Genomic DNA, 12,271 nt, shown 5'->3' with positions numbered 1-12,271 from the left:
AATCCTATTAGGACTGGATAGGGTGGAGTATCTCCATTGTATCAATTCTAAAATCAATCAAGACTCAAAGAAATTCCTGTTCTATGCTTAAGCATAGGTCAAAGTCCTTTCCATTGTTCAGCAAAGGGTTTCTGTCCTAAAGTAATCTTAAGAAGGGAAGAGAAGGAACCTCCCATGCCAATAGAGTTCCCATTCCAATAGACTATCAGTAAAAAATTTTCCAAGTATGAAATATCCCAATGGTGAAATTTTCAACAATTATAAGTCTAAGGAAATTTGAGGTTTACAATCCCCCCTGATGATCATTGGGAGACTAGTCTCCCCATTGATCATTTAACATAATCATTTTGTAGTTCTAAATTCACTTCTAACTAAAGATATACACAATATTCAATTTTCTAAGAGCAATTAGAATAGTGAGAGAGGAAATAGAAAAGAAAAGAAAGCAAAACCAATGTTTGCTAGGCGCATTGACAGAAAGCCAAATTAGGGGCAGTCCCTTTTGGCATAAATGTTACAATAAATGTTCAATCAAAAGTTCAGTCCAATCAATCACATCCAAAGTTCATTCTTGATCTTCTTGATGAAGTGTAGGTTTTTGGCATCTTTCTGCAACAGTTCATTCTCTGGATATAAAAGTTTCAAGCTTCTTTCTTGAAGATCTTTTCTTGAACAAAATCAAATTCTTTGAATTTTTTATAAAAGTAAAATCTTAAACAAAAGTCTTGGATTTTTATAAAAATAAAATCTCAAACAAAAAAAATTCAAAAATTCTTAGATTTTAAATTAAAATACAATCCCCCCTGAAGTAAGTATTAAAAAAAAAAAATATCAAGTTTAGCTCAGAATGCAATGTTCAGTTATGGGGGTATATGTGTCAATTATCAAAAGAATAGAAAAAATAATCAAAAACATAAGAAAAACTCAAAATAGACCTTGTATAGGTCCAGATTAAAGTAATTTCTATCCCACAAGTATGTAGGACAGAATGCAGTAATATTTCACTTAGCCATTTGTAGCCAAGACTACAGGAAGTTGCCATAATATAAGAAGAAAAGAATTAGAATTCTATTTTGATGGGGAAATGTCATTCCCTTGTCTGATTTTTCCTCAGGGATATAGGGAGCCAGCATGATAGTCAAGCTTTTTACTTGTTTGAGTACTTCAAAAGGAGTGTAGATACAAGGAAGTCCTACGACTTAAACATAAGTTAAGCGTCGCAACCTTGAGTCTCACTTTAATATTTCATGTGTGCTCTATTGGCACTATTCAGGTTTAGTCTGTGCTCCTTGTTTTTATCCCTTTTCCTGGAATCAGACACAAACATTAATCACAGTCCTATAATATTTTATCAATAAATGGCAGGTTCCCATAGTTTAAAGCTTTTAGGCATATATTGATATTATAGCAAGAGTATATATATTAACTTGTATTACTGCAGGGAAAAAAATAATATTAATATTAATTATGTGTACCTTCAGTACAAAAAAATGAGAAAAAAAATCAAATATTCTGATCAAAAAATAAAAAGAAATAAGAAAAAATAAGGAAAAAAAATCAGTAATTCAATATATTCTTGAAAAAAAAACATCCATTTGTCTATGGATTATTATCTCCAATTCATATGATAAGATAGAGTCACAATTCATATGATAGGATAGAGTCAATCAGTCTCAGCAGAAGATGCTTTCTTCACATGTGAGCAGTGAATCCAAGAGTCTCTTTCTCCAATCTTTATAGATGTTGGAGTAGTTAATAATATTTGGAATGGTCCTTCCCATGAAGGTTGAGTTGCTCCAGTTCGCTTGAAATTCTTGATATAAACTTTATCTCCTGGGTTCAGGTCATGCAGAGAAAAGTCTAATGGTCCAGCTTGTACTGCAGCTCCAGATTCATGAAGTTCACGTAGTTTGTGCTGTAACTCCTGTATATAGGAAGCAATAGTAATATCTCCCCCTAATAGCGATGTATAAGCCGGGGAGAAAGGCTTAGCCTGTATAGGCGGATGTCCAAAAAGCATCTCAAATGGTGAAATATGTAAGTCTCCTCTAGGCCTGCTTCTAAGATAAAATAGGGCCAGAGGGAGAATTTCAGGCCATTTTAAATGGGTCTCAGTGCATAATTTGCCAATCATAGTCTTAAGTTCTTTATTCATCCTCTCCACTTGGCCTGAGCTCTGGGGGTGATATGGAACATGGAATTTTGGAGTTATCCCCAAGCAAGAATATATTTGATTTAAGACAGAATCGGTAAAATGACTCCCTCTATCGGAGTCAATACGTGCTGGTAGGCCAAAACGAGGAATAATTTCTTTTAAAAGTATCTTTGCAACAAAATCTGCTGTGGCTCGGGTCGTAGGAAATGCTTCCGGCCATCTGGTTAGTTGATCTACAATTACTAGACAAAATTTATAACGTCCAGCTTTTGGCATTGTAATGAAATCTATCTGTAGATGTTCAAAAGGTGTGTAAGCCAGAGGACGTCCCCCAAAGGCTTTTCCACGATATGCATGTTGGTTATATGCCTGGCAAATAGGGCAGGCTGAACATACTTTAGAGGCTACAGTAGTTATACCAGGGGCTATCCATACTCTCTTGACAGAGTCCACGATGCCCTGGGTGCCAAAATGACCATTTTTATGAATAGATTGGCAAATTTGGTTATAGAAACTTCTAGGGAGCAGGGGTTTTCCTTCAGGTGACACCCATACTCCATTAATTTGTTTTGCTTTAAATTTTTGTTTCCATTTTTCCACTTCCTTTTCATTATAGGAGAGTGATAAATTTAAATTATCAGTGGTTGTTAATGTTAAAATTAATCCAGGTCCTTCTATGGCTGCTAGTTTTGCAGCGGCATCTGCTCGGTCATTTCCTCTAGATACAGGGTCAGAGCCACCTGTATGGGCAGAGCAATGAACTACAGCTAGGGCTTTAGGCAGTTTGAGAGCAGAAAGAACTTCATTAATAATTTCTGCATTAGCTATGGATTTTCCAGCTGAGGTTAAAAATCCTCTTTGGAGCCATAGCATCCCGACTGAGTGACAAATGCCGAAAGCATATCTAGAATCTGTATAAATAGTTGCCTTTTTATCCTTGGCAATTATACAAGCTTGTTTTAGAGCTATGAGTTCTGCTCCTTGAGCGCTAATGTTAGAAGGTAGTGAAGCTGACCATTCAGTGGCAAATTCTGAGACTACGGCAGCTCCAGTGTAACGTATGCCATCCCTCATAAAAGAGGAACCATCGGTAAATAAAATCAGATCTGCATTGTCTAAGGGAGTGTCCAAGAGATTATCTCGAGGCTTTTCTGCCATGGACACTAATGTTTCACAGTTATGTAGTGGTTCTCCTGAAGTGGGTAAATCTGGAAGCAAGGTGGCAGGGTTAAGAGTTGAACAGCGTTTCAAGGTAATATTTTCACTATTTAATAAGGTTATTTCATACCTTGTAATTCTCTGATCCGAGAATGCCTGTGTTCTATGTTTTACCAATAATGCTTCAATCTCATGTGGGCACATTATTGTTAATGGACATCCCAATACTAAATCAACGGTTTTTGTTACTAGTAAGGCTGTAGCAGCTACTCCTCTAAGGCATGGTGGTGCTCCTGCTGCTACTGGGTCTAGTTGGGCAGAATAATAAGCAATTGGGCGCTGAGAAGGTCCCAAAGTCTGAGTTAACACACCAGAGGCTACTCCTCTTCGCTCATGCACATATAAAGTAAATGGCTTGTTGTAATCTGGGATGCCTAGAGCAGGGGCAGACATGATAGCCTTTTTCAGATCTGTTAGAGCTGACAAGTGTTCAGGCTCTAATTTGAGGGGTTCAGGAACCGAATCCTTTGTTAATGCTATAAGGGGTTTAGTGATTTCCCCATAGCATGGAATCCATTGTCTACAAAACCCTGTTGCTCCTAAAATTGCTCTCAGCTGTTTCTTAGTGGTAGGAGCACTCAATTTTTGAATGTTCTCAATTCGTTTTGGAGAAATATAACGAGCACCCGCAGTCAAGATGAATCCCAAATATTCTACTTTTTGGAGACACCATTGAACTTTATCCTTAGAGATTTTATGTCCTCTTTTGTGCAATTCCAAAAGAAGGTGTTTGCTATCTTCTTGACATGTTTCTGCATCTGTTGAAGCCAAGAGTAGATCATCTACATATTTGATTAATTTGCTATTTTTAAATGTTATATTGTCTGTGTCTTGGCTCAAAATTTGCTCAAATAAGCTCGGACTTTCGACATAACCCTGTGGCAGCCGACACCAGGTATATTGTGAGCCCTTCCAGGTGAAAGCAAAAATATGCCTGGAGTTTTCATGTATTGGTATGGAAAAGAAAGCTGAACACAAGTCTACTACTGTAAAGTATGTAGCTGTGCTAGGAATAGATGAAATAATAGTATGTATGTTAGAAACTACGGAGTGTCTCTTTATAACGTGATTATTCACTGCCCTTAGATCCTGTACAAATCTATAGATGTGCTTGCCATCGGGCCCTTTTTTTGGTTTTTTAATTGGCAGGATGGGCGTGTTGTATTCAGATTTGCAAGGGATTATTATTCCCTGTTCTATTAATGAGTTAATAACTGGTGTAATACCCTCAATTGCCTCCTTTGAGAGGGGATACTGAGGGATAGAAGGAGGTGGGCTAGATTTAGTTTTTATCTGCACAGGAACAGCAGATTTAAGTAAGCCTACATCAGAAGAAGATGTGGCCCAAAGAGACTCTGGTATATCTTTAGGTATTTCAAAAATGGAAGGTTCTTTTGCCTCCTGGTTTTCAGAGAGAAGTACAGGGAGTAAATTTAAAGATTCCTCTGGTACTTCTAATGATAATGAGCCATCTGGGGAGCAGGTTATTGTGGCTCTGAGTTTGCATAGAAGGTCCCTCCCCAGCAAATTTAAAGGGGAGTCAGGCATCAAAAGGAAGGAGTGTTGTACCTCCAGGGGTCCTACAGACACCATTCTAGGAGGAAGTCTTTTAACTCTTTGGGTTATTCCTGATACTCCCATTACATTCTCTGAGCCAATAGAATAACATTGTAAATCAAGTGTTCTCTTTAATACAGACCAGGAAGCTCCGGTGTCTAATAGACAATCATAATAGGTGTTACCCACTTTTAAGGTAACATGGGGTTCATTAGTATGGGGAGGGCAGTGGATAGGGACAACGGGTAGTAGGACATCAGGGTCTGGGAAATCAAAGGTTGTATCCTCTGATTCCTGTGCCCCAGCCCCCCCCGGGCACCATCATTGTGTTTGGGATATTCCTTGGGCACCCCCCTGAAGGGCACCTCTCTGAGGGTCATTAGTACCTCGAGTAATTTTTGGACGAGCGCCATTTCTCATATATTGTTGAGTATAATCATTAAAATTTTCTTCAATTTGAGCATTGTCATTAAATTCCCAATTCCTATTTCTATAATTCTGGTTTCTAAAGCTCTTATTTCTATATTCATTATAGTTATTTCCATAGTCATTATTATAATTTCTAGAATTTTGGTTTCTATAACCATTATCATAATTTCTATAGTTATTATTTCTAAAACCATTATTAAACTGTGTATTCCTTCCAAACATCTTAAGAAAGGTTCTACATTCCATCATTTTGTGGCCCTTCTTCTCACAGAAGTGGCAAGTAATGGATTGATAATTGGATTTCTGGAGAGGGGCAATTGTCGTTGGTTCATTATCATGCCCACTTTCTAATTTAGTTATCCTATCTATTACACATCTCATTTTTTTCTTCATTTCCTCCATGTCATCATTATTCTCTTTCTCCTTTTCTTCGTTTCCCTTAAAAACATATATAGCTGTTTTTCGCAATTCTTCAAGGTCCATATCTGACCATCTTGGGCATTGTGTTTTAAAATAATTTTTAATTACTTTGCATGAATTATTTACAAAGATTCTTCTAACTTGTCTTAAACTATTCTCTTTATTTAAGTCCCAATCTAAGTATCTGTCCCCAAACTCGATAATTCTGTCCATAAATCTGGAGGGTGTTTCGTTTTCCTTTTGCTTAATTTTTTCCAGTTCCATCCACTTATCTGTACTGTCCGCACATTCCTTCATGGCCGTGAGGATGGCCTCTCTACAACGGTATAGTTGTAGATAGTCCTCAGGATTATTATAGTCCCATTCGGGATCCTGAGATGGCCAATGTGCTGCATTACGCCCCCGGGTTTTGTTGACATGAGCAATTATTTTATTTTTTTCACGTTCACTTAAAAAAGCCTGTAGTAAGCTCTCAACGTCCTTGTAAGACGGATTATATTGAAAAAATATGTCTCCCATCTTTTTTGTTACTAGAAAAGGATCTTGTTCATATGTGGGGATATTTCGTGTAAATTCATTTATTTCTTGGGGAGTAAACGGTATCCTATGTCTTAAAGTCACCACATCCCCATTTCGTCCTATTTCAGGTACTTCTCTTAGAGGAAACAGGCCTCTAGTTGAATTTTGCACCTGTGGGTCAGTTTGACAAGGACAGGTTTCTCTAGGAGGACAAGATCTCCCTTGCATTGGAATTTGGTTTTCTGTAGGAGAAGGAACATGAGAAGCTGGGATTGCAGGGGAAGGGTTTTGGGGATTAAATTCAGACAAGATTTGCACTGCACGAGAGAAGCAGTCTGTTAACTGGGCTATAGGGAAGGTATTTTCCATCTCTATTTCAGGGAAGGAAATTTCCTCATTCAAAGGTTCAGAAACAGGTCTGTTTCTGGTAGAGTGGGTGTTTGCCCATTGATCCTGTAAGAAACATTTTAGATCTTCTAATTGGGCTTGCATTTTTTCCTCAATTTTTCCTATTTTATCTTCCATATCTCCCATTTTATCCTCAATATTTCCTATTTTATTCTCAATATTTCCTATTTTATCCTCAAGTTTTTCTATTTTATTCTCAATATTTCCTATTTTATCCTCAATTTTTTCTATTGTATCCTCAATTTTTTCTATTGTATCCTCAATTTTTTCTATTTTATCCTCAATATTTTCTATTTTATCCTCAATATTTTCTATTTTATCCTCATTTTGTTTTATTTTATCCTCATTTTGTTTTATTTTATCCTCATTTTGTTTTATTTTATCCTCATTTTGTTTTATTTTATCCTCAATATTTTTTATTTTTTCATCTCTAAATATAGTATTTAGGAGTACAAAAATGACAGTACCTATTAATATAAAAATTTGGAGGTATCCTTCATTCCTCAATGCCCCTACTTCTTCAGCTGCCATATAATTGTCAAAGAATATAGTACTCATTTTTATATGTATATTTTGTAATTTCACAAAACACGTGGGGAGCAGGGCAAAGCAACAAACTTTCCACAGGGTTTTTTTTTTTTTTTTTTTAATCCAGGAAGTTGTTCCTTAAGGGAAAGGATATTTAGAAACAGTTCTTCCAGCCAGGACTTTAGAGTCCTGTTGCTGAGATTTAAAAACAGCTGTTTTCTGTCTATCAGAGTCACACAGCTGGGAAGTATCTGAGGTCCGATTTGAACCCAGGACCTTCTGCCTCTAGGGCTGGCTCTCAATCCGCTGAGCTACCCAGCTGTCCCTTAAGATTAAAGGGAAGAAAAAGAAAAAACTGCTGATTCCAATTTAACTTAAGGAGAAAAGAGAAAAAGGTTTTTATACTCACGTGTTCTAGCAGCTGTGTCTTTAAGCCGAGTTTTTTTGTTAAAAAAAAAGGACTAAGTGGTGAAACAGTATAGTAAAAAGGCAAGGAAAAAGTTTTATTGAGAGGATTCTTTAGACTCCCGTGTGGTCAGCCACAATGTTACAAGGGAATCACTTTAAAGACTGATATATATTAATTTAAGGTCGCCAAGGAATCAGCTATGTAATTCCTAAATGAAAAACTCAAGTCAGCCGTCAGCCTTTTTTGGAGTTTAATTACAATAGGAGCAAGAAAGGAATTAGAGATATATATAGAGTGAGAAAGGGGAGAGAAGGGAATAGGGCTTAAATACCCCTTCTGTTTAGGCTGGGCCAAACGGCCCAAGCCCTTAGATAGCTGGGGCAAAGAAAAGAGATCAGTCCCTATTACTCACGTGTCCAAAATGGAGAAACAGTCTCAGAGGCCCCCACCTTCAGCTTCCTTCAGAGCAAGCTCCCCTGACCCAGGAACCACACCGACCACAAAAATCAACCCCCTCCAGTCTCCAGACCCTCCTCTCTTTAAGGACACCATCCAAGTTGCCTCCCCTCAGTCCTCACATCTACCAATCACTCTTCATCAATTTCCCTGTCAATGGAGGCTCTCGCTTAACCCAGGACCGCCCAGAGGTTTCTGGCTTTTTGCACATGTCTGTTGAAGGTCATATTTTCAAATGATTAAATCTATACTCCTTTGCTACAGCCCTTTTTAAATCCTGTTAACTTGAGTATGGTAGAGATTGGAATAATTAAATTTTGATCTAGGCTGCAGCCCTTACTCAATCCTATTAGGACTGGATAGGGTGGAGTATCTCCATTGTATCAATTCTAAAATCAATCAAGACTCAAAGAAATTCCTGTTCTATGCTTAAGCATAGGTCAAAGTCCTTTCCATTGTTCAGCAAAGGGTTTCTGTCCTAAAGTAATCTTAAGAAGGGAAGAGAAGGAACCTCCCATGCCAATAGAGTTCCCATTCCAATAGACTATCAGTAAAAAATTTTCCAAGTATGAAATATCCCAATGGTGAAATTTTCAACAATTATAAGTCTAAGGAAATTTGAGGTTTACACCTGTCAAGGTTAACATGTTTCTCACTATTTGAAATCATATGTGTACACATAAACACACACACACACACACACACACACACACAAACACACACTGTTTTGACCATTAAAATGTGAGCTCCTTGATTTCAGATACAACTTTTATTTTTTTCCCCTTATCCCCAGTGTTCAACACAATGCCTCACATAGATTACATACTTAATAAATAATTATTGATTAATTGGATATGTGAGAAATACTAAAGGTCATCAGAGTTTGCTTCTCACTACCCCGCCTCTAAAAGGTGATGACAGCCAGATTATTAAATCTAGGACAAATTTAATATCAACTACATCCTAGGAAATATTTTTAAAATGAGAATGATATACCTTTTTTTTTTTTAATAACCCTTATCTTCCATCTTAGAATCAATACTATGTATTGGTTCCAAAGTAGAAGAGCAGCAAGGGCTAGGAAATGTGGGTTAAATGACTTTCTCAGGGTCACATAGCTAGAAAGTGTCTGAGGCTGGATTTGAACCTAGGACCTCCCATCTCTAGGCCTGGTTCTCCAACCATTGAACCACCCAGCTACCCTCTGATGTATATGTTTTGATGAGAGAATCAGATGTGGTTACCCTTTTCTCAAATGTGCCCCATAGTTGTCTCCCTCAAAGTCTGTCATGATCATAAATGTAGGTATGCATGTTTTAATATGTGTGTGTGTATAAAGAGAGAGGAGAGAGAGACAGAGACAGAGACAGAGAGAGAGAGAGAGAGAGTGTCTGTCTACTGGGAGATAAGAAAGAGAAATCTTAAGGAAGTTTAGCACTTAACAACTTGGAACTGGAAAGGTACCATGGAGTTAACTCAACATATATTTCCTAGACACAAATTATATCTCAAGCACTCTATGGAGTATGAGGACTCATATTTTTTGGATAGGGTTCTCTGGTGTTCCATCTCATTTAAGTGATCCAATTTCAATGTTAAAGGAAGAGATCAACAAGTCAAGTCAACAAGTTGCTTATGCCTATGATGTGCCAAGAACAATGCTAAATGCTAGTCATGGAGAAAAAATTAAAGAACTGTCCCTACCCTCAAAGAAAACATATCCTAATGGGGGAGTCAACATGCAAATAACTATAAATGTGAAAGATATAGAAAGGGTCAGTTGGAGATTATATAAGAGGAAAGGCAAGTAGCATTAAGAGAGTCTGGGAAAGGCTTCTTGCAGAAAGTGACTTGAATAAAGTAAAGGAAGTTAGGAGTCAAAGATGAGAAAGGAGAGCATTCCAGACAGGAGAGACTTTGAGAAAAAATGCATAGAGACTGGGGCAACTAAATGGTTCAGTAGATTGGGAACCAGGACTGGAGTCCAGGGGTCCTGGGTTCAAATGTGGTCTCAGGCACTTCCTCTATATGTGACTATGAGCAAGTCACTTAATGTCCACTGCCTAGCTCTTATCACTCTTCTGCCTTGGAAGCAATATATGGTATTGATTCAAAGATGGAATGTAAGGGTTTTTTTTTTTTTTAATTTCATAGAGTCAGGAGATGGGGTGGCTTGTTCATGGAACAGCAAGGAAGGTCAGTGTCACTCACTGGATTGATTATATGTGAAGTGTAAGACTGGAAAGTCTAATAGAAAGGAGCCAGGTTATAAGGAACTTTACTAAGGCTTCTCTTTTCCTCCTTTGCTTCTATCTGCCATACCTTTAATCATCATTGTAGAATCCGATGGTTTCTGAAAATCCAAACTTATACTGAAAAAACAAAGAAGGTACTTCATTCACTTTCTGGGATTTGGCCCAATTCCCATCTGCCACCACACCCAGGTTGCCTTAAATGGGAATTCCTTAGGCAGGAAAGCTTGGGGGAGTGGAGACGGGAGATAAACAAAGAGCCCTTTTGTAAAAAAGCAGGGTGAATGCCTGTGCTGATATTCTTGCCAGACATCTAATGTTATGATTTAGGCTCTTTCCTCCCCATGCTGAGTGCGGTTCTCATTCAGAAACTACCTCAGGTTCACATCCCAACATGCCCTATAAGGGTGTTGCCGACTGATTAAAAGAGAAAGGAGTGTCACACAACAGCCCAGACAGCTCATAGGGAAGGAATTACAGGTTCTTTGAGGTTGGGTGGTTGTTATTTTTTTGTTTGCTTTTCGGTTTAGGTTTTTTCTTTCTTTTTCTTTTTTCTTTTTTCTTTTTTTTTGGCAGGGTAATATTCTAAGGCAGGTCACACCACAGCTTCCACCCTGTGATTAGTGGGTGGGTAGGGGCTGAGCACTAGCAATGATACAAAATAGGAAATAAATTAGGATAATAAGAGACAAAAGGGGGGAAAGGAGTAAATTTTCCACAAGTAATATTTTTCTCTTTATGGTTATTTGACTTTCAAACAGCACATGAAAGTAGTAATCATGTTACTCTAGGAGACAAAGCACAGAATGTGGGAACCAGACAGAAGAAGCATGTGATTCCCTTCAATGTACTAATTAGAAATACACAGAAAGAGACAGAGCTTTTGGGAATCAACTACCATCTTCATGGCTATACAAAAACAAAGTTAAAATAGTTTTTAAAAATAGCACAGGAAGAGAAGGGAGCCAGTATTTATTAAGCACTTACTGTGTGTCAGGTACTTTACATGTTACCTCATTTGAGACTCTCAGAAACACTAACAGGTAGGTGCTATGATCTCAGATTTACAGTTGAGGAAACTGAGGCAGACAGATGAAATAATTTACCCAGGGTCACACAGCTAGACAGTATCAGTGTCTGAATTTGAACTTAGGTTTTCCTCACTCTAAGAACACAGAATCCACTAGAGTGTCTAAAAGGAGAAAAAATAATTAGTCCTATTCACACGTCTCAAAGTAGTTTTCTTCTTTTTTAGAAGTTAGAAGTTTCCTTCTAACTCAGTTGTAGCCAGGAGACAAGGTGTTGTGGTAGAAAGAGGACTGATTATGAAATCATGGGTCTTGGTTTCCAATTCTATCTCTGATGCTTGCTATTTGTTTTGACTTTGAGGAAATTGCCTATAACTTTCATGAGCCTTAGTTTCTTCATCTGTAGAATGAAGAGATTATACTAGATAGCTTCTCTGATCCCTTTATGCTCTAGATTTGTGACCTTTTTTGAGTCTGAATTGTTTCATTCTATAATGTACTTTTTTACTGGTAGATGATTTCAAAATTAATGTTTAAGTCTCTTGGCTTTGTTATATATATATATAGTGTGTATATATATATATATATAGTGTGTATATATATATATGTGTGTGTGTGTGTGTGTGTATATATATATATATATATATATACAGTGCTCTCTGCTTTTTCCCCATTCCCCAAAAAACCACCTTAATTTTTTATGTTCTATCCATGCACTGGTATAGTATTTTGATTTCCGAGTGTTCTTTCTCCCATTTCCTTAGCTCCTGCAGAACCTCTATTGTGCAAGTTTGCAGATGGTGGACAGAAGAAGCGACAGAATCAGAACAAGTACATACAGAATGGGAGAGCATGGCACAGAGAAGGCGAGGTGAGGCTTGTAAGTCTTTCC

General features: G+C 37.5%; 1 protein-coding gene across 10 annotated transcripts in view; it reads left to right on the top strand.

The window, feature by feature from the left end:
- RBMS1 (RNA binding motif single stranded interacting protein 1) overlaps positions 1–12,271 on the top strand; it is a 284,075-nt gene that overhangs the window by 245,395 nt on the left and 26,409 nt on the right. For 5 of the 10 annotated variants that reach the window (XM_007494251.3, XM_007494250.3, XM_056793947.1 and 2 more), the window contains one exon: positions 12,144–12,250. In XM_007494251.3, coding sequence (XP_007494313.1) covers positions 12,144–12,250 — 107 coding nt within the window. Of the gene's footprint in view, positions 1–12,143; positions 12,260–12,271 lie in introns of all 10 variants that reach the window. The other 5 variants (XM_016433662.2, XM_056793945.1, XM_016433661.2 and 2 more) reach the window with 1 other exon arrangement.

The sequence above is a fragment of the Monodelphis domestica genome, chromosome 4 (genome assembly GCF_027887165.1).
Source record: "Monodelphis domestica isolate mMonDom1 chromosome 4, mMonDom1.pri, whole genome shotgun sequence".
Classification (NCBI taxonomy): domain Eukaryota; kingdom Metazoa; phylum Chordata; class Mammalia; order Didelphimorphia; family Didelphidae; genus Monodelphis; species Monodelphis domestica.
The sequence above is the reverse complement of the archived record's forward strand: the minus strand, read 5'-3'. Positions and strand labels throughout refer to the sequence as shown.